This window comes from Neophocaena asiaeorientalis, unplaced genomic scaffold, assembly GCF_003031525.2.
Source record: "Neophocaena asiaeorientalis asiaeorientalis breed wild unplaced genomic scaffold, Neophocaena_asiaeorientalis_V1.1 scaffold99, whole genome shotgun sequence".
NCBI lineage: Eukaryota > Metazoa > Chordata > Mammalia > Artiodactyla > Phocoenidae > Neophocaena > Neophocaena asiaeorientalis.
In genome coordinates this window covers 778,728-803,209 of record NW_020173022.1, presented here as the reverse complement: position 1 = coordinate 803,209, position 24,482 = coordinate 778,728, and the positions used below count along the sequence as shown (strand labels likewise).

General features: G+C 42.3%; 1 protein-coding gene across 1 annotated transcript in view; it reads left to right on the top strand.

Annotated features, from left to right (window-relative positions):
* The window catches only part of ADCY10 (adenylate cyclase 10), an 81,091-nt gene that overhangs the window by 263 nt on the left and 56,346 nt on the right, over positions 1 to 24,482 (top strand). The window contains exons 2-12 of the mRNA XM_024742424.1: positions 628 to 732; positions 1,971 to 2,009; positions 2,211 to 2,354; positions 5,408 to 5,613; positions 7,663 to 7,759; positions 11,236 to 11,324; positions 14,514 to 14,705; positions 17,372 to 17,490; positions 18,516 to 18,592; positions 20,439 to 20,628; positions 23,782 to 23,837. Of these exons, the coding sequence (XP_024598192.1) occupies positions 628 to 732; positions 1,971 to 2,009; positions 2,211 to 2,354; positions 5,408 to 5,613; positions 7,663 to 7,759; positions 11,236 to 11,324; positions 14,514 to 14,705; positions 17,372 to 17,490; positions 18,516 to 18,592; positions 20,439 to 20,628; positions 23,782 to 23,837 (1,314 nt within the window). The remainder of the gene's footprint in view (positions 1 to 627; positions 733 to 1,970; positions 2,010 to 2,210; positions 2,355 to 5,407; positions 5,614 to 7,662; positions 7,760 to 11,235; positions 11,325 to 14,513; positions 14,706 to 17,371; positions 17,491 to 18,515; positions 18,593 to 20,438; positions 20,629 to 23,781; positions 23,838 to 24,482) is intronic.

Genomic DNA, 24,482 nt, shown 5'->3' with positions numbered 1-24,482 from the left:
GGGGGGGGGGGGGGGGGGGTGTGTGCGGCATTTTCGAGTTTTTGTGCTGTTACTGCAAATATTCCTACTGAGAAAACTGGAGGGAGGAAGGATAACCCGTGGACCTGGCTCCCTTTCTTCTTCCCTTACCCAGCATGTCCAGTAATGGGCAAATCTTTAAGATGTCCACGTCCCAGGCCTGGAACTTCAGGCTCCAATGGCCCTGTCCCAACTGACTCAACCCCCCACACCCAACAGCATCCCAGGCAAAATTGACCTCAGGAAATGGCCTCTCCAGATGTTGTTTACAGCTTAACAGGAAACTTGCCACCTCTTCAGAAGTCTTTGAATTTTATGAGTTTTCATTGCCATGAAATGGAAGTTCTATATCTAGTTAAAGAAATTGCAGTCATCCCTGTACAAGTTGAGAAATTAGGAGGGAAGAGTTATCTGGTGCCTTTCCCTGACCCCTAAAATAATAAACAGAGAAGACCCAATATCTGACACTTGACCAGCCACATAGATCATTTAAGAGAAACCCTGCCAGTTCTTAAAAGCTGAGGCCCACTGCTCACCAGTGTGGTCCTCTTCTCCTGACTGTTTGGTTCCTCCCAGCACACAAGGAAACTAGCTGCACATTTGTTACAGGTTTTACTGCAATGACTGAGAAGTTCAGCACAGCCATGTACATGGACAGAGGGGCTGAGCAGTTGGTGGAGATCCTCAACCACTATATAAGTGCAATAGTGGAGAGTAAGTGTCCCCATAGGTTTCTGGCTTAAGCATATTTCAATTCATTGTTTTTCTGTATTTGGTGGTTATAAACTGATAAAGTACTGTTGCTTAGCATTCTTCATTGTCTCCATGAAATGTGTATGAAACTAGTCTTTTTGAAATATAGTACAGTACAAATGAAGGAATGCAATCAAACCTCATTAACACAGACTATTTGAGGGATTAGTTTTGCATTAGTTACAAAACTAATTTAGAGACTACTTTTAAAAGAACTGTAGTAGTAATTCTTTTAGTTATATTCAGTAACTCCAAAAAGCTAGCATCAGTATAACGCAAACACAGTCATTAAGAGAATATGGTATGAATACATGAGTGATTTACAATCAACTTGTCAGTAATTTGTGTCCTAATAATGGATGCTGAAGTACTTCCAGCTGACTGAAACTTTGGTCTCCTTTTCAACCTCTGCCTACCAACTTGTTTGCATTATTAATTCGAACTATTCATGAAGAAAAGGATTTATTCTATGAAGGTAAATCTTAGGTCTAGTCCATTATCAGGCTCTGAGTTCCCTAGTAATATCTTAATATCACCCACTAAATAAAATTTGATTGCCATTAAAAGCAGAAACTGTATCTAATTCCTTTTTGCATTACACTCAGCACAACGGTGCTCAACAAATTTGTGATGATGCAGAAATAAGAGGAAAAATGTCCATTTATGTCAGAAAGCCTAAATAAACAAAATGCAAGTTGGTAATAAACAAAACCCAAGTTGACCATAGTTGTGGTTTTTTTCTGATTTTCAGTTCTTATGGAGTCCCGTCACTCATGTACTCACCCATGCTCACTCAAGCCCCTGCTCATAACATACATAGATCAGTGAAGAACGTCCCATTATCATGGGAGTAGGATAGCTGTCCTTAAGCCTCCTCAGCAATCCCACCGTCTTCGTTCCTATCTTTTCCCATTCACAAAAACAGAGCAGGTACATAATCTAGTTCACTGTTCTCATTCTGCAGTTGAGGAAACAGACTCAAATGGGTTTAAATGCCTTGTCTGAGATGACATCTTTAGTATAAACCTATTCTCTGAATTGCTCTTCTCTTGACCTAATTTCTATCCCACTGTTGAAGAGTAGATTCTTTCAATTAGCTTTAAGAAATCAAAGTTATTCTGTACACCTGAAACTTACATAATTTAAAAGAAAGAAAGAAACCAGAGTTTGATTTTACCTTCTTTTTTTTTTTTTCTCAGAAGTGTTGATTTTTGGAGGAGACATCTTAAAATTTGCAGGTATGGGGGCTTACCGACATAGCAGGGGTAAGAGAGGAATGCCGAGGGGCTTGTGCTCTGACAAAGGAGACATCTCAGAGAAAACAGTGGCCAGCAGACCGGGTGGAGAAATGTTTGAAGCATAATTCTGTACAGATTTCATACAAAATAGACTGGCCCCCCAGGGCAGGTCAGGACCTCCGGTGTGTCTTCCTTTTCAAGGTGATGCTCTGCTAGCCCTGTGGAAGGTGGAGCGGAGGCAACTGAAAAGCATCATCACGGTGGTAATTAAATGTAGCCTGGAGATCCATGGATTGTTTGAGACCCAGGAGTCTGAAGAAGGCCTGGATGTCCGAGTCAAGATAGGTAAGCTCTTGAGAAAGAAGAGATGCTATAGCAGTTTGGATATAGGTCCTGACTCCTGAGGCATCTCCCCCCTAAAGAGAAAACAGTAGAACACTGTGACGCAGGTCCACCATCTTGTCTTGAACTTTGGATTAGGTTAACCAGAATGTGAATTTTGGTTCCCTCACTTATCAGTTAAGAGAACTAGTATCTACCCCATAGACTCTTACAAAAAAGTAAATTTAAGTGGTTAGTATAGTACCCGGGACATAGTCACCACTCCACAAAATAGTCTTTATCGTTACTATTGCTGTTATTATGATTAGGTCTTGCTTTTGTCAACAATATGTATCATTAAGCACAACAGGGAGCAGCTTGTGATTACATGGATTCAGCAATGTCGTAAGTCTGGTCCTCCCCCGCTTCATAAGAATCACGTGCAAGAAAAGCTTAAAAGTTCAACCTGCGACACAGCTCCACTTAATAGAGGCCTTCTTAAATTCACACGTACAATAACAATCACACGTATTTCCAGTTGTGTTGCAGACATTACACTATGTCATTTCCACTTCGCCACAGTCCTCAGGTACAGGCATCAAAGGATTTCACAGGTGGGGAATGAGATTCTGAGAAGTGTAAATGATGAGTTACAGCTGATGCTGTTGGTGTTCGCTTTTGCCTAACTAAACTTTGTAACCTTTATAATCCTCCAGTATCATAGATGATGAGAAGATCAGAGGTTATCCAATTAACTGCTTCTCAGTTTTCTTTAGGTTATTCAGAATTTCCAAATTAGTTAAATCTTCTGTTGAAAAAATAATCAAAGTTGTTGTAATACTGAATCTTATTTTTCCAAGTTAACACCTAGAGATTTTTGACATATTATCCTTCTTGGAAAATGATGGGGACCCTTCATGTGTATGCTGATTGGCTGTTAGAGAAGTGAAGTGGTTCCAGTACTTTTTCTTTCTTTTAATTTAATTTTATTTATTTAAAAAAATTTTAAATTGAAGTATAGTTAATTTACAATGCCATGCCAATCTCTGCTTTACCGCAAAGTGACTCACTTATACACATACATTCTTTTTTTATATGCTTTTCCATTATGGTTTATCACAGGATATTCAATATAGTTCCCTGTGCTATACAGTAGGACCTTGTTGTTTATTCATCCTATATATAATAGTTTACATCTGCTAATCCCAAACTCCCAGTCCTTCCCTTGGCAACCACAAGTCTGTTCTCTATGTCTATGAGTCTGTTTCTGTTTTGTAGATAGGTTCACTTGTGCCATATTTTAGATTCCACATATAAGTGATATCATATGGTATTTGTCTTTCCACTAGTATGGTAATCTCTAGTTGCATCCATGTTACTGCAAATGGCATTATTTCGTTCTTTTTTATGGCTGGGTAGTATTCCATTGTATATACGTACCACATCTTCTTTATCCATTCATCTGTCGGTGGACATTTAGGTTGTTTCCATGTTTTGGCTATTGTGAATCGTGCTGCTATGAATATAGGGATGCATGTGTCTTTTTGAATTATAGTTTTGTCCAGGTATATGCCCAGGAGTGGGATTGCTGGGTCATATGATAATTCTATTTTTAGTTTTCTGAGGAACCTCCACAGTGTTTTCCATAGTGGCTGAACCAACTTACATTCCCACCAACAGTGTAGGAGTTCCCTTTCCTCCACACCCTCTCCAGCATTTGTTATTTGTAGACTTATTAATGATGGCCATTTTGACTGGTGTGAGATGATACCTCATTGTAGTTTCGATTTGCATTTCTCTAATAATTCGTGATGTTGAGCATCTTTTCATGCGCCTACTGGCCATCTGTATGTCTTCTTTGGAAAAATGTCTCTTAAGGTCTTCTCCCCATTTTTAGATTGGGTTGTTTTTTTGTTGTTGAGTTGTATGAACCATTTGTATATTTTGGAGATTAAGCCTTAGTCTGTCACATCATTTGCAAATATTTTCTCCCATTCTGTAGGTCATCTTTTCTGTTTTTTGTTTGTTTTTATGGTTTCCTTTGCTTTGCAAAAGCTTGTAAGTTTGATTAGGTCCCATTTGTTTATTTTTGTTTTTATTCTATTGCAGTAACTTTTCTTTTAATGAGCCTAAGCATCAGTATGCTTCAGAGGGAAAACAAACCATATGTATATATCAGGGGAAATCAGCTTTGACAAATCAGCATGGCAGAGAGCGAAGATAAAAAACAAATTTTGGTGCTTCCCTGGTGGCGCAGTGGTTGAGAGTCCACCTGCCGATGCAGGGGACACGGGTTCATGCCCTGGTCTGGGAGGATTGCACATGCCGCGGAGCGGCTGGGCCCGTGAGCCACGGCCGCTGAGCCTACGCGTCTGGAGCCTGTGCTCTGCGACGTGAGAGGCCCGCATACCGCAAAAAAAAACCCACCAAATTTTGATTATGTTAATTATAGTCATTTAAAAGAACTGTGTATCACTTACAGTTCATGTATACATACATTTCGTATACATGTCATATTTTACAACATTCTCTCTTCTGTTGCTTTGGTACCAAAACCTTCAGCTCCCAACTTGAAAACAACTGGAGGACACATTCTTGGGATAGAACTTGACGGTCAAAATGCCTGTTCCTTTCCCCTACCTTTTCTTCTCTGGCTGTTGCCTGAAATTTCACCCTAAGTGCTTCTTTTCAGCTAGAGCCTCAATCTCTGATAAAATGCAAATTGTTCCCAAACAGAAATCATTAAAACTGTCCTCTGTATAAATAAGAAGTGTAAATAAGTCAAAGTATAAATAAATTGAATAAAAGATAAAATAAATTTGGGGACTGATAGGGCCAGATATCTAGGGAGCTAAATGTCATAGAAAGGTGAAAACAAGTAGGTAACTTGCTAGCTTTGGGAGAAAAGGAGTTTGGGAAGGGCCAGGCCCAGAATAGACTGCTCTGATTTCCATGTAAAATTTTAGAAACTAGATTTTGCTCTGGGATGCTCAAGATTCTGATTTGTCCAAGAACCCATGCTGCTGGGGACCAAGCCAGAACTTCTCATGCAAATCCATTGCTTGCCTTCTTGCCAGGCCTGGCTGCCGGCCACATCACCATGTTGGTCTTTGGAGATGAAACTCGAAACTACTTTCTAGTGACTGGTCAGGCGGTGGATGACGTGCGCCTGGCGCAGAACATGGCGCAGATGAATGATGTCATTCTATCACCAAACTGCTGGCAGCTCTGTGACCGGAGCATGATTGAAATTGAGAGGATTCCAGATCAGAGAGCAGTAAAGGTAGGTGTGATCCTGTCACTTGCAGAAAATTCTGCCATTCTGTGCCAGGGGCCTCCTGTCAGAAAAGCCACTGGGAAGCCACTGGTTCCATGAAGCTTCCAGGCTGGACTCGGATGGGGTCAATCTGGGTTAGATTAAAAAGTATTGGTCCAGGGACTTCCCTGGTGGCACAGTGGTTAAGAATCCACCTGCCAATGCAGGGGACATGGGTTCGAGCCCTTGTCCAGGAAGATCCCACATGCCACAGAGCAGCTAAGCCCATGAGCCACAACTACTGAGCCTGCATGCCACAACTACTGAAGCCCGGGCGCCTAGAGTCCGTGCTCCACAACAAGAGAAGCTACCGCAATGAGAAGCCCGCGCACCACAATGAAGAGTAGCCCCCGCTCCCTGAAATTAGAGGAAAGCCTGCACGCAGCAACGAGGACCCAACACAGCCAAATAAATAAATAAGTAAAGTATTGGTCCAGAACACCTCCTCTGGGAGGAACCAAGGCTGGTGAGTTCAAGAGGAAATGATCAGGCTTCTCCGTGGTAATTAAGGATGTGGAATTTGGGTATGGAGGCCTTTGGGAGGACCAGTGCCCTTGCTTAATGAAAGGAAGAGTCTCCTGGCTATTCCCTAGGAGCACAGGGTTGTAGTTTTGACGGCTGCCATTGGCCTTCAGGTTCTCTGCTCAATACTCTCCTAACTCAGGGTGAGGAATCACCGAGGGTGAGGATTGGAGGTGAGCAGGGGCAGCAAAGATTAGTGAAGGAAGAGACTTTTCCTGTGGCCCTGCCTAGTAGAAGGCACTGTAGTTAAGTTGAAGACCAACTATAAGCAGAACTGTCCTTGGGATGTAGCCAATTAGAGAAAGGGGGCAGAGCTGCACTGCTGGATGAGCCAAGAATGAGACTGCTTGGCAGATGGAAAGAAGAGATGGTGAACACATGGAATTGCAGGCAAAGTTGAGAGCCCCCTCGCCCCCCCACACACAGTGTACTAGGTATGCATCAGTCTACAACCCTCACAGCCCTCCCCTACTCACTCTCCCAGTAATACACATCCCAGCTGCATGACCTAGCTGGGTGATAGCAATGCCCCCCATTCCCCCATCTTCTTCAATCGTTCCTTATACCTTTAAAAATTGTTTTTAATTTTTAATTAATTTTAGACTCACAAGAAAGTTCAAAAATAATATGAGTGTTTCCATATATCCCTTACCCCGCTTCCCCAAATGTTAGCATTCTTCATAACCAGAGTGCAATAGTCAAAACCTGAAAATTAACATTGGTGCAATACTGCTCACTAATTAAAGGCCTTATTTGGATTTCACCTGTTTTCCCACTAAAGTCCTCAGTGGAATGTTCCAGGATTCTATCCGTGATCTCACACCACATTTTGTTATTTTTACCTAGCCTCCTGCAATCTCTAAAACAGTTTTTTAGTTTTTCCTTGTCTTTTATGACCTTGACATGTAAGAAGAGCATTAATCAGTTATTTTAGTGTATGTCCCTCTGTCTGGTTTTGCCTGATAGTTTCTCATTATTGGACTAAGGTTATCCATTTGGGGGGGCAAGAATGTCACAGAAATGAGGTTGTGCCATTCTCCATGTATCATATATTGGGGTTCATGGTTTGATATGAATCTTATTACTGGTGCTGTTCCTGATACCTTTTGGGGCATTAGCACACTTTGTCTTTTTACGCTTGTAAGAAAGAAATGATGTACAGTTTAACCAGGCTTTATTTGAATTAAAATATTATAAAAGAATAAGAAAAAGAAGAAGAAAGTTCTAAGACTGGAAAAGTATACAGGTCAGCCCCTTGGAATGGCCCTCTGTGTATATACCAAAGATTGAGATTTTAATGACCAATCGGAGATATTTTTAACGTAGTCACATGCAAATAAATCTCTTCATTGTTTAAGTATGCTAGTCTCTGTTTATCATGTCCTGGATATTCAAAAGCATACACCCTGCCCTTTCTGTTGAGAAATTACATTCAAAGGACCAGACAGCCCTCAGAATAACCAAAAACTTCTCTTTTTTTCTTTTTCAATTTAGGTTAATTTCTTAAAACCACCCCCTTCTTTTAACTTTGATGAATTTTTCACAAGGTGTATGGCTTTCATGGATTATTATCCTTCAAGTGACCACAAAAGTAAGTACCCTCTATAGACAAAAGCCTTTGCCTCTACAGTTGGTCAGTAGGGTCTTATACCAATGCCAGGGGCTCCATTACAAGTGATTGGCCTCCTCAGTACAGCTCCCAGTCCCAGCAGCACACAAAAGGGACCTCCTTCCCATTCCCCACAACCTTCCTCGGGTCCTCTACCTCTCCCTTGGCAATGACTCCTTCCCTCGTCGTCCAAACATTTGTAAGTCTTCTCCATGATAAAAGAAAAAAATAAAACTTCTATGAACCCTACTTTTCCCTTCTAACCTTCACCACCAAACTTCTCAGAATAGTAATCTGTATGTCTCTGCCTCTTCTTCTATCCTCTCATTTATTTATTCACCTAATAAGCATTGATTACATGCACCTCGGAGGTGAGGGGGCATGTGTTCACCTACTTGTCAGTCTTGAGCCCCTGACATCTAGCTTCTGTCCACTTCTTCTGTCTACTGAGACTGTTTATGTCAAGGTCACTAATAACCATCAACTTACCAAACCAACTGACCTCTCTTCAGGCCTCATACTAGGTGCTTGGCTTTAGATTACTCTCTTTTTCTGGATACTACCTTCTCCTCTTTCCTTGCTTTCAAGAATATTCTTTCCTAGTTTTGCTTTTACCCCTCAAACTACCCATTTTCAGTGCCCTTTCTATTCCTTAAATGTTGATGATTTCAGGGATCTGTCCTTGACTGTCTGGTCTTCTCTACCCACATTTTGTGGAACCATTCATCTATGCTGGATTTCCCCATGACTCCACAGGGCTGGGACTAGGGTGAGGAAAGCAGGACAATTTAGGTGATACAAAACAAACTTTAACACTTCATGAAGTAGACAGTCTTCTGCAAAATGGTGCAGAGGGCAGGAAGCTTTTATAGGGTAAAGCATAAAGGAAGAGACAAATAAAAAATATCTGATTGGGTGGGGTCATATAGTTAGTCTTGTGTGGGGTGAGAAGGCCCAGAGTTGGCTTGGCATTTAGGGATTGGCTGACTGGATTATTGCATTTCTGGTTAAGAGGAGCATTTACAGGGAAACAAACGTTATCTAAGTCTTGGTTTGCTGACATGGCACCCTGGGCAGGGAACAGCTCCATCTTGGGCCTAGAAATTTATTTCAACATTGTCTAAATTCTATGCTACTTATCTTTCCCTAAAAACTGTTTCTTCATCCAAACTAGAAACTTCAGAAACATCTTTGAATCATTTTTCTTTCTCATCATTTATGTGTAGGTCTTGAATATTTTGAACATCACAAATAGTAGACTGTAATTTTACAAAATTGCAGCAGGTAATGGGGTGGGAGGGACACTGAGGGGAACTGCAGGAAAATTGACCAGGAAAGGCCAAGAACCCAAAAGCTCCAAGGATGGAGAAAGTCTAGTGACACTCCTTGAGTTGTATCCCATCCCAACTCCTAGATCTTAATGATGCCTTCAATAAAGAGCTTCTTCTGGCCTTATTTTGGTCACTGCAATAGTGCAGTGCAATTCTGGTGCTAATTACCTGGAGTTAGCACAGATAGGTGGAGTCCTCCATAAGACTCTCCTTATTTCAGACACCAGCTGCAAGCTCTGAGATCACCAGGCCACCTGCACTTCTGACCAATTGGCTACAGATCCAAGGGTTCCCACAATGCTCTCAGGTTCAATAAATAATTCACTATAACTCACAGAACTCAGGAAAGTGCTATGCTTATAATGATGGCTTTATTGTAAAGGATACAAATGAAGACCAGTGTTGTATTTATCTCTAGACACATAGGGTGAGGTCTGGGAGAGTCCCAAACATGAAGCTTCTGTATCCTCAGGACACATCACTCTCCCTGCACATCAAGGTATGATTACCAACCAGGGAAGCTCACCCAAGCTTTTGGGGGTTCAGAGATTTTATTGGCATTTAATTAAGTAGGCATGTTGATTGAATCATTGGCCTTGCAATTGAACTAAATCTCCAGTCCCCATTCCCTCTTCAGAAGTCCTGGAGGTCAGGCTCTAATCACCTGGCTCGAAGCCCCAACCCTCTTATCATGTGCTTGGTCTTTCCAGATAGACCCCTATCCTGAATCATCTCATTAGCATAAATTCAGGTGTGGTCCAAAGGGCCCACAGTGAATAACAGAGACAATCCTATGAACTGGGAAATCCCAACAGTTTAGAAGTTACTCTCAGGTACCAGAAACGAAAGCCAGCCAAATTCTTTATAAGTTTTGTCCCCATAACCATCGCCACCGTAATGGTCTAGACCTTTACAACTCCTGCTCTCTTCCTGAGCAGCTCTTTGCCTTTTTCCACAGTCTATTTAGTGTCATTTCTTGTTAATCTCCAATATTCACATGGGGCTCCAGGCAGGCTAGAGTAACATACTGTGCTCATTCTTGACTTTAACCAACTTGGTTCCCCCTGCTAGGAATGCCCTCCTCAATCCTTCTAGTAAAAAGCTGTAAGTCATTCAAGATTGAGTAAAATCCCTAGTTCTCCTTTGAACCCTTTTCAGATTAAACCAGTTTGTCCAGGCCTCTGCTTCCTCTGAATCTCTCTGGTCTTTATAATCTTTTAGCCCATTTGGCCTCTTTTCTATTTAAATTTTCTAAAAATATTATACTTGAGTGTCCATAAGTCAGTGCCTCCAGGAAAAAGTCCAAGTTTCCTAATGACTTTTTTCCCCACACAGTGCCTAGCATGGTGTTTTAAATATACTAGGTTTTGAATATATTCCATAAAGACTTTAAAATTAAATTTTCTTCTTAATTTGTATCCCTTTCAGACTCCGTTGTTATTTTTCAACTATTTTTTTTCACATTATCATTATTTTACTCCCTGCTAAAAGCCTATCATCCTTCCTTTCTCCCTCACTTTTTGATTTCTTCAAGCTCGTTCTTACCACCTCCTATCAGTCTATTTTAGAGTATGGAACTATCAACCATTACAGTAACGAGAACCATAGAGATAATGAAACCCCAGTGCTTATTTTCCCTGGACAAGGAAGTAGGAGTCAACCAGGGCAGTGAAGCGACTTGCCCAGAGTCACACAGTGAGTTGGTATCAAACCTGAGATCAGAAGCCAGTGTCCTGAATCTTACTTGTGCTGCTCTTTCAACTCTGTCATCCCCTACATTCTGTCACCATTGTCCTCCATTGGCGTTCCCTCATCTCTCCATTCCCATCACCTGTGGCAAGACTTTTAGGCCAAGTATGGAGGTGAAAGTCTCCTTAAGTTCTGAACCGTGATGACAATTAGAACAGGGTTTTGAGCTACACGCAACTGAATTTTGGGGAATCTGCAACTTCTGAGAACTTCTCATTGGATTTCCCTTGGCCCTATTTGACCACTAGGTAGCCCAGAGTGTTCTGACTGAACAGTGACGACCACTGCCCAAGGGAATGGGGACTGGGAGGTGCCTCTCTCTAGCACTGCAGAGCCAAGCCTCCCTTTCTGAGCCTGCCCCTCCTTCTGCCCTCTTAGACCTCCTGAGGCTTGCTTGCATGCTGGAGTCCGATCCTGAACTGGAGCTGTCCCTACAAAAGTATGTGATGGAAAGCATATCGAAACAGGTATTTTCATATTTTAATTTATTGGCTTTTGGCGTGTCAGGGATCTTGGACAGCTGTTAAGATCAAGAAAACCAGTAGCTTGTAAAATGTTTCATTGAAGTAAAAGGAGGTGGGGCTGACATTCTCCATGCCTAGGTGACTGAAAAGTTTATTGTTCACGTCGGGATACTTTTAAGAGTTAAAGGGGCATTATTCATAATTACACTGTGACAACAGGCGTAAACTAGGACTGTGTTGCCTTACACAACTGGGCAAACTGAACCTGTCCCAAGCATATAAGAACATATGGTTACCCTTTCTATAGGCCACATAGCAGAAAGACGCCAAGTGGATGATACTGTTTCTCTTAAGTCACTTGAATTGGATCTTAAGCTTTGAAAGTTAATACAGATAATTAGAACTCTCAGAACTACCTCCAGCCCCCAAAGTTTTCCCTTTGCACCATTTCCTTAGATCTAGGTTCTCTCAAATGCATTAATCTGTGCAAATTATAACTGTTTCTGAGCACTCACCATATGCCAGACACTCTACTCTTTCTTTCTTTTTATAGCCTACATATATCTGAACTACATTTATAGCCAAGTGGTTCACCTTTTTTTTTTTTAATATTTATTTTTTTGGTTGCACCGGGTCTTAGTTGGGGCAGGTGGGCTACTTAGTTGTGGCATGCGAACTCTTAGTTGCAGCATGCACATGGGATCTAATTCCCTGACCAGGGATTGAACCCAGGGCCCCTGCGTTGGGAGCTCAGAGTCCTATCCACTGCACCACCAGGGAAGTCCCTCTACCCTTTCATATATTTATTCTTCACAATCCTTGGCAGATATTTTTATCCCTTATGTGTGAGAAAACTGAGACCCAGAGGATGCCATGAACTTTCCTGAGGTTGTAAAGTAGCAAATGTGCCTAGGATTTGAACTCTGTTCTCTCTGAACCCTACATTTTTTGCACAGGCTATACACTGCCTCTAATATATGGCTGTTTTAATTCTTAATCCCATCAAAATGCAGTTGTGCCCTAGAGGAAGTCTTTGTAGGACAAGCCTGATCAGTGGGCAGCTGCCTTCACAGTATGGGTTGAAGAGCTGTCAGAATGCACCCCTCCACATTCTGCTCAATTTAGAAACAACTCCCTTTAGTGGCTGCAATTGTTCGACTCTTCAAGGTTTTTGAAGCTCAAGAGAGCCACCCCCTCTTCCCCTCCCTCCCTCTAAGAGATATAACACATTATGCCTCTTCAGCTGTTACCAGCTGAGAGCAAGGTCTACAGGAATGGGATATGTGAGACTCCGTGAGTCACTGTGAAAATTGTGGGTAGGAATGACGAACACCAGCTGAAGATATAACAGCTAAGGGAGCTGAAAGGAGGCAAAAGAGAAACCTTTTACAGCTTTACCAAGGCCTGTCCCTGCACTTCAAGAACAGAGATGTGGGGACTTCCCTGGTGGCGTAGTGGTTAAGAACCCGCCTGCCAATGCAGGGGACACGGGTTCGATTCCTGGTCTGGGAAGATCCCACATGCCGCGGAGCAACTAAGCCTGTGTACCATAACTACTGAACCTGTGCTCTAGAGCCCGTGAGCCACAACTACTGAGCACGCGTGCTACAACTACTGAAGCCCGGACGCCTAGAGCCTGTGCTCTGCAGCAAAGAGAAGCCACCACAATGAGAAACGTGTGCACTGCAGCAAAGAGTAACCCTTGCTGCAACTAGAGAAAGCCCGAGCGCAACAATGAAAACCCAATGCAGCCAAAAATAAATAAATAAAATAAAATTTTAAAATAATAATAATAAAAAAATAAAAAGCACCCCTAAAAATTCAAGGTAAAACAAAACAGAGTTGTAGGCATATAATAGAAAGATATGTTTTAAAAAAAAGAAAAAGAACAGAGATGTGGTTGCATTTTCCAAACCAAAACTCAGAACACATGGCCTGACAGAATAAATTTTAAATTAATTAATTACTTTAACATTTAAAATTATGTATTTAATATTAATTATTGATATTTAAGAAATTCATTTGAAAACTCAGAAAGTTATCATATTGTTGAGTTAGAAAATATTAAATTAAATTTTATGAAAAGTCTCAAATTACATGAAACCAGGACTGTCTCAGCCTGCAAGATTCCCTATACACAATTGACTGCAAGATTCCCTATACACAATTTCCTCTTTCATCCAGAAGTTGTGTTTCACATAGCCAATGGAGAATTTGACACTTTTGTGCTATTTGGGGGAGAAAAAAATGCAGTGATTCTCCCCCATTGGTTTGCTATGCAGTTAATTTAACAAAATTCAGGGCTGATGATATAAGCAGGGATAATTTGGGAACACCCTCCTTTCCTTTCCCTGTGCAGGAGGATGTTATAAATGGAATGTTGGACTAGAAGTCTGTAGATTTGCATTTTTGTTTGCTACTGTTTCCCCATGTGACTTGGGAAAATTATGTTATTTCACCATCTCTCAGTTATATAATTAGTAAAGTGGGCATAATAATGCTGACTTTATTTCATTTGAGGATAAAATAGGGTAGAATATGAAAATATTCTCTGAAAACATAAGGTTGAATTACATAGCATGCTATTCTTATTCCTACATTGTAAGGGAGCCAAAAGAGCAGCAGTCCTTTTTTTATTGTGACGGCTCATATCGGCATGAGGGAGCTAGCAGTTGGGGCAAGCGAGTGGTGTCTGGCCAAAAATGAGCAGGTGTGTAGGTTTCCATTGGAAGAGATTTTTTTTTTTTTTTTGCAGTTTTGTTTTCTTTTGTTTGTTTGTTTTTTGCGGTACGCGGGCCTCTCACTGTTGTGGCCTCTCCCGTTGCGGAGCACAGGCTCCGGATGCGCAGGCTCAGCGGCCATGGCTCACGGGCCCAGCCACTCCGCGGCATGTGGGATCTTTCCGGACTGGGACACGAACCCGTGTCCCCTGCATCGGCAGGCGAACTCTCAACCACTGCGCCACCAGGGAAGCCGTGGAAGAGATTTTGATAGGCCATTCCGTTTCCATCTTTTTTACTTTGGGTTGCCTCTTCTGTGTTGTACCTCCCAACTTTGATAACTTCAGCTTCCCTAGAGAATCTCAAAAGGCTAGTTCTATCCCAGTGATAATTTTGGGTGTAAGGGTGATATTGGGAGGAAAGATCCACTGCCAAGGACACATGTTAAGGAAAGCTTCCCTCTAAATTGCAGATTGATGACAAACAGCTTCGGGGTTATTTGTCTGAGCTTCGCCCAGTGACGATCGTGTTTGTGAACCTGATGTTTAAGGACCAAGACAAAGCAGAAGTCATAGGCTCAGCCATCCAGGATGCCTGCGTGCACATTAATTCTGTCCTGAGGGTCTTCCGAGGCCAAATCAACAAAGTCTTCATGTTTGACAAGGTAAATTTCCCACTAAAGGTGTGGGAACCTGCCAGTAATTTAAGGTTAGCATTCATGTCTATGGACATGGGGGAGAGGGAGGGAATAGACACCTTTAACCTAGAACTATCAGTCTTTATCATAGTTATAAGTACAGCTTACATGGTGGATATGGCACTCACTACGTGCCAGGCATTGTTCTCCACACTTTACATATTTTACTCATTTCTCCTCATGACTACTCCAAGAGGTAGGTACTGCTCTTATTGTCCCCAATTTACAGATGAGGAGGTTTAGGTAGAGATGAGGCTACTGAGACAAGATGAGATTAAATGGTGGACTGGGATTCAAACCCAGGTAATGTGCCTTCTTCGTCTGTGCTCTTAACCCCTGTGTTCAACTAGCTTTCACTATACATACGTATATCTGCAACCCAGGGTATAATGCATCTCCCAGAGATTTTAGGTCAGGTTTCTAGTAACCGTCATACCCCAGAAGCTGTAATTTCCGATAATCTCCACCTGCCGTAGGTACACTTCCAGTTCCCCTTTCAGTTTCTTAATCAGTTGGGGTGGGTGGGTGGTGGGTGTCACATCTAGCTCTCAGTGTTTTCAATCTGCTCTTAATCAATTCAGAGAAAAATGATGTGATAAATTATCACAGAAGTGCTCATGAGAATTGACTCCCCGGGCTTCCCTGGTGGCGCAGTGGTTGAGAGTCCGCCTGCCGATGCAGGGGACACGGGTTCGTGTCCCGGTCCGGGAAGATCCCACATGCCGCGGAGTGGCTGGGCCCGTGAGCCATGGCCGCTGGGCCTGCGCTTCTGGAGCCCGTGCTCCGCAACGGGAGAGGCCACAACAGTGAGAGGCCCGCATACCGCAAAAAAAAAGAAAAAAAAAGAATTGACTCCCCGTCTCCGGTGTTTCTGTATCTTAAGAGCAGGGCACTCAATTACTACCCCACAGTCATTCATTCACTAATTCAATAAGCACTTATTGAGCATTTCATAGCCACTGAAAGCTAGGGCTGCAAAGATGGGTAACTCACACAAGTTGTCCCAGAACCAGGCAAAAAGAACAAATTCTTTGTAGGAAAAATAAACTCTGTGCTTCTGAGGGAGTGGGGCCCTCCAGCACAGTGTGCTCTAGTACTTTCTTCCATATTCATTCAGGAGTATCATCAGAAAAGAGCATAGAACCTAAGAGAACAGTCTTCGGTGTCTAACAGACACTCCAGACAATTCCTGGAGAGACAGTTCCTGGCTCCAACAATTCTCAGCTGTGTGACTTTAGCAAGTCATTGAACTTCTCTGAGACTTGGTTTGTTCCTGAATAAAAATAGGGATATTATTTAAATGGGGATAGTATTTGCCTCAAATGATTGTTGGAAGTTTTAAAAAATATATGTGTGAAGCACTTGTTGCAATGCCAGTTCACGTCAGCACTCAGCAGATGAGAGGTGCTAGTCTCACTGCCAGCGTGAGACCTTCCCAAGCCACTAGGCAGAATTTCCAGGCAAAGCAGACCCACTAGTGGCCCCAAAGGGGCTGCGCTCTAGTCTCTTCACAGACCTGGATTCAGGGCTCCCCTCGCACATCACAACAGAACCCAGCGCCAATTAGGATTTGATTCTTGGTCAGCTTCTTTTTGGAGAGGGTTGAAGAAATTGAGGCATTTTACTGTTCTTTTGCATTTTATCAGGATATAACATACATAGACTCAAATTTTTAACTCATTGGGCTTTATTCATTATGCCCTTTTCTTACAGAAAACAGTGTCTGAGATCATTTTTTTTTTTCCCGGTACGCGGGCCTCTCACTGTTGTGGCCTCTCCCGTTGCGGAGCACAGGCTCTGGATGCGCAGGCTCAGCAGCCATGGCTCACAGGCCCAGCCACTCCACGGCATGTGGGATCCTCCCAGACCGGGGCACGAACCCGTGTCCCCTGCATCGGCAGGCGGACTCCCAATCACCGCGCCACCAGAGAAGCCCTGAGATCATTTTTTAAGGGACTGGTAGTAAAAGTGCCAAGTTTTAGAGCTTACTCTCTGCTTGAGAGAGTTAAATTTTTGTGAGAAAAACCACTCCCAGCTTAAGCCTTTATCCTTAAGAAAAATGAATAATAACAATATCTGAAAAGAACTTTAGAGTTTATAAGGTATATGTGTATATATGTGTGAATATGTATATATAATATATTAATATTTTCAGTAATCAAACCAACCTCAGCAAGTCTAGGTTATACCCATTTTCAGATTCATAAACTGAAGTTCATAGAGTGTAATTGACTTGTCCAGGTTTCTACACTTGGGAAGTGGCCTGAGAACACAGATTTTCTGATTCCAGAGCTGGTACCTTTTGCTCTGTGCTGCTTCTTGGCCTGAAACTTAGTACCTTGCAGCCAAGACCTTGGCCGCAGGCGAGAGTAGAGGAGGGTGAACACAAATAGCTCAGTACAACCCACTATCTCTGGAGTAAAAACAAGCCCCTCTCAGGTTCAAGCCCTACTGTTGATGATGCACCAGAAGTTACATGAAGTTTGCTAAAAATAAAATGGGTGTGAGAGAACTCATGATGAAATTTGTTTCAGAGAGTGAAAATTGCTGCCCACCCTCCACTGGGCCTTCTAGCTGGTCCAGTTTAAAGCTGACTGTCTGCCAGCTGTGTTTGCTGATTCTCTCCCTCACAGGGCTGCTCCTTTCTCTGTGTCTTTGGTTTTCCTGGGGAAAAGGCACCTGATGAGATCACTCATGCCTTGGAAAGTGCTGTGGATATATTTGACTTCTGCTCTCACGTCCACAAGATCCAGTGAGTGTTTCCAGACCCTGATTCCGTCTGGTCCCTGACCCTGCTGTAGGGTATGGGGAGATAGGACAAGTGTCAGGGAAGAGGAAGACAGGAGAAGGCTGTCCTTGCCTGGGTGCCCTTATGTCTGCATTCATCACTCACCTAATGTACAGGTAGGGTGAGCAAACCCAGCCCTGATGCAGTCAGACGGGGGATGGTCAAGGCCAGGTGGAGAAAGGATACTCCTAAAAAGTCCAAATGTACCAGAGAGAGTCTAACTGAGTTGTCTCTCTCTACTCTGGCTTACTTTCTGGTAGAGGTCGCGCTCCCAACTATGTTGGAGACCTGAGTTGATTTTTAATAACTAGGAGATAACGTAAGTCCTTGGGTTGGAAATTTATATATTGATTTGGTCTCAAGATGATCCACTGAGCAAAACTGTCAAGATACTGTTTACCAATCCTCAACCCCAGCTGTCCAAGAGCTCAGTGCCCTCAGGCTCCCCCAGACTGAGCACCCCAGTGACCCTACTTGCGGCCCACTCTGGTCTACTCTAACAGGTACCACCCCTTGCCCTAAATATTCCACCTTCTCAGCCTCTAGTCATCTGTATGCATTAGCCAAGTTAGCTTTTGATGCCACACACTGAGTTACTTCCTTTCAAAACAATGACCTTGTTCTTTCTAGCAATCACAAAAGATAGTTAAAATTGTTTACTCAAAGTCATTCTATATTGAAAGTCCATTTGGGGTGATGAGCTTATTTTACAGAAAAATAGCTCAGATGAATACTTAAAAATAGCAGAAAAGTGAACTGAGTTATCACTTCTAAGAACTTAGCTCTCAGTCACAAACTGCCCCTCCTTTACATCTCCAGGCCACGTACAATTGCCCTAACCTAACTACAAAGGGAAGAGAGTTATTTCTTGAAGATCCTTTCCCACCCCTCCCCCATCCCATTCATCACCTTGTCCCCACCCTCCCTGCCTTCTTTGTCCTCATTGTCTTTGTCTCTTTCCTCACAACTCTCTTTCTGCCCGGAGCCAGCACTGTTTCCATCGGCGTGGCCAGCGGGATTGTCTTCTGCGGAATCGTTGGACACTCTGTGAGGCACGAGTACACAGGTGTGCTGGGCTAACTTATCTCCATCTTCCTTTCAGCAAACACTGTGCCTTGCCACTGGGCTTGGTGGGAGGAAGGACAAAAATAAGTGAGACGTGGGCCCTGCATTCAGAAAGTTTACAGTCTTCCAGACGGAACCAAGCCATATAGCTTTGCCCCTTGACAGCTCAATGATCGCAAATATGCATTTCTGGGGCTATGATTGAGTATAAGAAATATGCAGTCATTGGAGGGGAGCCATGGGGGGCCATAATCTCATGGGACGATGGACCCTTATGTTAATTTTCTGTTCACATTAAACGGTTACTCCTCTTAATTCCTGGGATAGGTTAGGACTGCTGCTTTTTTTTTTTTTTTTTAATTTATTTATTTTTGGCTGCTTTGGGTCTTCTTTGCTGCGCACGGGCTTTCTCTAGTTGCGGCGAGCGGGGGCTACTCTTCGTTGTGGTGCGCAGGCTTCTCATTGCGGTGGCTTCTCTTGTTGCGGAGCACGGGCTCTAGGTGCGCAGACTCAGTAGCTCTGGCTCGCGGGCTCTAGAGCGCAGGCTCAGTAGTTGTGGTGCATAGGCTTAGTTGCTCCATGGCATGTGGGATCTTCCTGGACCGGGGCTCGAACCCCTGTCCCCTGAATTGGCAGGGGGATTCTTAACCACTGCGCCACCAGAGAAGCCACAGGACTGCTTCTTAAAAATTATGAATATTGGCATTACTGATAAATAGTACTAATCTCAAAAGGAAATAGTAAGTAGGTGTTATCTCAAGATTTCACTGCTTTTTCCTCTTCAATCCTATTACGGTTTTATATGTTCAGAAATAATACATCTAAAATACTGAGTACATATAAAACTGAAATAGTTATGTCTGAAATGATACGACGTCTGAGATTTTCTTCAAAATAATACAGGGTGGAGAGTGGATGGGAATGGAGATGGAGTGGGATTGGCCACGGGTTAATGGTTTTGGGGACTGGGTGATGGGTATATAGATTCATGATACCATGCTTTATTGTACGGTCAAATTTCCCCATAATAAACTGTTTTTAAAAAATGAATATCTTAATCAGGAATATTCAAGTTTATGTCAAATTTCAACATTTAATACCTAATTAGTAGTATTATTAACTGAGGACTTACTAGCAGCCCAGCACTTCTCGAAGTTCTTTACGTGTATTAACTCATTAATCTTCATAAACTACCCTCTGAGAGAGGTACTATTATCAACCCCATTTTACAGATTAGAAAACTGAGGCATGGAAGAGTTCAAGTATTTTGCCCAAGTAATTTACGTATAGTAGTTAGAGGTAGAGCTGAGATCCAAACCTGCATAACCTGGTTTCAGACTCTTTGCACTACAGTGTATTACCTCTTACAATATCCCCTAAACCAATCCTACACACACACTCCTTCCAGCCCCATTTACTCACTCTTAAAAAATTAAATGAAGGCTCATACGCAGGAACATGCAGACCCAATTGGAGATCACTGTTCCAGGCCCAAGCTTCTGCTTATCTCTCTTGTAGCAGAAGACCAAGTATACCTCATCTGAGGGCCCTCAGGCCCTGTCCAGCATCCCACTTAACAGAATCTTCTCCATATTCAGGGTCCTGCTATCCCTGAGCAGATCATCCCCTTAGCCTCCCAGGTGGCTAAATGAGTTAACTCCCTATGTATTTTAAAATAGCCATTGGCTGAATCTGGGTAGTTGAAGGTGAGATTGCTGTGTCATCCATGAGAGGCAGAGGGAGTAAAGGGTAACAATGCCGTTTGGGGACAGTATGCCTCAGATTACACTCAGTTCAATGGCTGTTTTCTCCCAGCTCTTTGCCTTTCTCTCTCCTTCTTATTATAGTCATTGGTCAAAAAGTCAACATAGCTGCCAGGATGATGATGTACTACCCAGGAATCGTGACCTGTGACTCCGTCACCTACAATGGCAGCAACCTACCAGCCTACTTTTTTAAAGAGCTTCCAAAGAAAGTCATGAAAGGTGTTGCAGATTCTGGACCAGTGTATCAGTGTTTGGGCCTTAATGAGAAAGTGTGAGTGTGGGGCATTGATCTTGCAGTACTCTTTAGTAAAGAAGTAGGACAATTATGATAGCAAAACAACAGGTCACCCATTTCAGATTCAAAGACAGCTCATGAAATTAAAATCTATTCCTTCCCAGACCAAGGCCCAGATTTCAAATTCCTTCATCTTCCTCTATCCTGCTGATAGTATAGTACGGTGGAAGATCCCATTCTACCCTCAGTTCTGAGACTATGAGGGTAATTCTTCAAAGGTTGTGTAAAGAGAACAGAGAATCCCCTCATTCGAGTTTCTGTTTGGACCCAGATGGACCCAATCACCAACCATTAACTATTGATCACATCAACTGTGTGTCCAGGCATTAACAGGGATTGCTCCTCCTCTAAGTGTTTAGTGAAATGCGTTCCCTCAAAGCCCAACTTGCTCTCGCATTGGGGCTTAAAACCCCTCAGTATCTTCCAATCATTTTCATGATAATTTTCAAAGTCCTTGCAATGGCATACAAAGTAACCACCTGCTTTTCCTACCTCATCTCCTCCTGTGCCCTTTCCTCTGGGTGGGGGTCCAGGGGGCGTTCTAAGGGGATTATCTTCCCTTTCACTCATTCCATCCTCAGTCTCCTAGGAAAACCACAGTCAGTTTTGTTTTTTTAACATCTTTATTGGAGTATAATTGCTTTACATTGGTGTGTTAGTTTCTGCTGTATAACAAAGTGAATCAGCTATATGTATACATATATCCCCATATCCCCCTCCCTCTTGCGTCTCCCTCCCACCCTCCCTATCCCACCCCTCTAGGTGGTCACAAATCACCGAGCTGATCTCCCTGTGCTATGCGGCTGCTTCCCACTAGCTATCTATTTTACATTTGGTAGTGTATATATGTCAATGCTACTCTCTCACTTCATCCCAGCTTACCCTCCCCACTCCCCATGTCCTCAAGTCCATTCTCTACGTCTGTGTCTTTATTCCTGTCCTGCCTCTAGGTTCATCAGAACCATTTTCTTTTCTTTTTAGATTCCATATGAACTTTGTAGTGAGGTGGATGGACCTAGAGTCTGTCATACAGAGTGAAGTAAGTCAGAAAGAGAAAAACAAATACCGTACGCTAACACAGTCAGTTTTTGAAATCCAGCTCAAGGATGTCCTCCTCTCTGAAGCTGCCTTTGGAAGCTACCCAACCCCAGCTCAGACAGTTTAGCTGTCTCCTCCTCTGTGTAACTCTACAGCACATTAGAACATTCATTACAATCACAGACTCGATGTGCCTTTTCACCTACTACACTGGGAACTTTTTGAGGATAGTGATTACTTCTTGTTCATTCTTATATCCCCAATGCTTGGTAGGCATCAGTAATGATGAATAAATGAATGAACAGCATGGAAAGCTCTATATGGTAGTGCTTGGTGGATGGAAAGTGAAAGGGTATTATTCTTTATACTAGCAAGCTAGAATCTAGGTCTTAAAGGGTCAGATAACAGAATCGGGGCTATAATTGGTTCAAGGAGTCTTTATTATTCATCTTTGTATTCCCAGGGCTCAGCACTGTTCTTGGCATGTGTAGATCATCAATAAAATGCTGTTCGAATAAATGAATGAATAACAATTTTTGTGAGCCCTTATTAAATATTAGGCCCTTTACCTCAATATCAACTATATGAGGTAGAAACAAACTATTATTAACTCTATTTTATAAATTTAAAAACTGAGACTCTGAGATGTTAAATGACTTGTCCATAGTCATAAATCTAGTAAATAATTGAGCCAAGGTTCAAAGTGCCACAGTAATGCTGCATTATAGTCAACCACAAAACCTCAGTTGTATACAACAGTAAGTTTTTACTTATCTCATGAATATGTGGGGTTCAGCTGATCTTGACGGATTTGGATGATCTTGTCTAGGCTTGTTCACATGCCTGGGGTTCAACAGGGTGTTGGCTGATCCAGGATGACCTCAGGTGGGATAACTGGGAATTTTGGCTGACATAACTGGGACAGTTTGACTCTATGTGTCTCATACTGGGCTAACCCAGGCATGTAGTCATGGCAATATCAGAAGATCAAGAGGGAGCAAGCATTTTTCAAGCCTCTATGTCATGTTTGCTAACATCCCATTGGCCAAAACATTCACAAGTCTGAGCCCAGAGTGGGAGGACACTGCAAATGTACAGTACATAGCAAAGGACATAGATACAAGTAGAGATGAAGACATGGCGCCATTAATGCAGTCAGTCTACCACAGAAACTATCTACTGTTTCTGAAACTACCAGGACTATCTGATCCCAAAGCCTGCCCTCTTTATGGTTTCTCTGTACCATCTCTGCAAATAAGAGACTATAGAAATACACATACAAATATGAACAGGGCCTGGTTCCTGTCCTGAAATCTAATGGGGAAGACAACATACACAAAATTAGGTGTATATTACCTAGGAAACTTTGGTATGTGCTATAACAGAGGCATAACAAGGTAGTATAATAGTATAAACAAGGGAATGAGCCATTTGTCTAAAAAGGCCCCTTCAAGAGATGATATTATGCAGTGGGCAAACATATGCCCCTGGCCTCGTTTTAGATACTGACTGTCACTATCCTCTGTCACCACTAGCCGTGGGATCTTGTTCAAGTTAAATTCTCTGTACTTCAATCTTCGCATTTGTAAAATGGACATAATAATAATAATACCTTCTTAATAAGGTTTTTGTCAGGAGTAAAGAAAATGATACATGTACAGCCCTTGAAACTGCCAGGCACGTAGCATGTGTTCCACAAAGGTGAACTATCATTGTTTGAGCAGTTGGTAGAATCCTCCCATGCTGTGAGACAATATGACACATCTAACTGTATTGGGTCCCATACTGAGTGTCTGGTTTCCCTAGAAAAGGGTCAGTTCTACCAATGCAGACTCAACAAGCATTTTTTGAACAATGTACCAGGTGCTGTGGTAAAGGCAGCTACATAAGTTGTTTGGAGACTCTATTACCAGGTAAGAACTTCTCCTTTCCCTTCCTCTTGGCATCTGCACCTCTTGATAACCTTGATAACAGGGGATAGATTCCTGTTAGAGACTGAAAAGGAGGCTTTCTGGGAACTAAGAACTAGTCCCTCTGGCTCTCAGTATTTCCCTGTTTTGATGCTAACATCTTTTCTTTTCTTCTCTTCAGCATGTTTGGGATGGCATACCTCATCTGCAACAGAAATGAGGGTTACCCTTTGCTAGGTAGGTAGTGAGCCTTGATTTTTAAACCTCTTTATTGAACTATAACAAAACATACAGAAGAGTACACCAATGATAAGTCTTCAGCTTAATGAATTATCACAAAATGAATGTATAATTACCATCCAGGCCAAGAAACAGAAAAATAACAGTACTCTGGAAACCCTCACATGCTTTATCCCTCTCCCTTTACCCAAAGATTTCTAACACCCTAAATTACTTAGGCCTGTTCTTAAAATTTATATGAATGAAATCATATATTGTGTAATTACATAAGCCTTCTTTTGTTTTTTTTGAATGAATGGGGTCTTCATTTCTTTTTTTTTTCTTTTTTTTTTACATTTTTATTGGAGTACAGTTGCCCTACAATGGTGTGCTAGCTTCTGCTTCATAACAAAGTGAATCAGCTATACACACACGTATGTTCCCATATCTCTTCCCTCCCTCCCATCCTCCCTTGTTTCTGGCCTTATATTTAGGTCTTTAATCCATTCTGAATTTATTTTTGTGTGTGGTGTTAGGTAGTGATCTAATCTCATACTTTTACAAGTACCTGTCCAGTTTCCCCAGCACCACTTATTGAAGAGGCTGTCCTTTCTCCACTGTACATTCCTCCCTCCTTTATCAAAGATAAGGTGACCATATGTG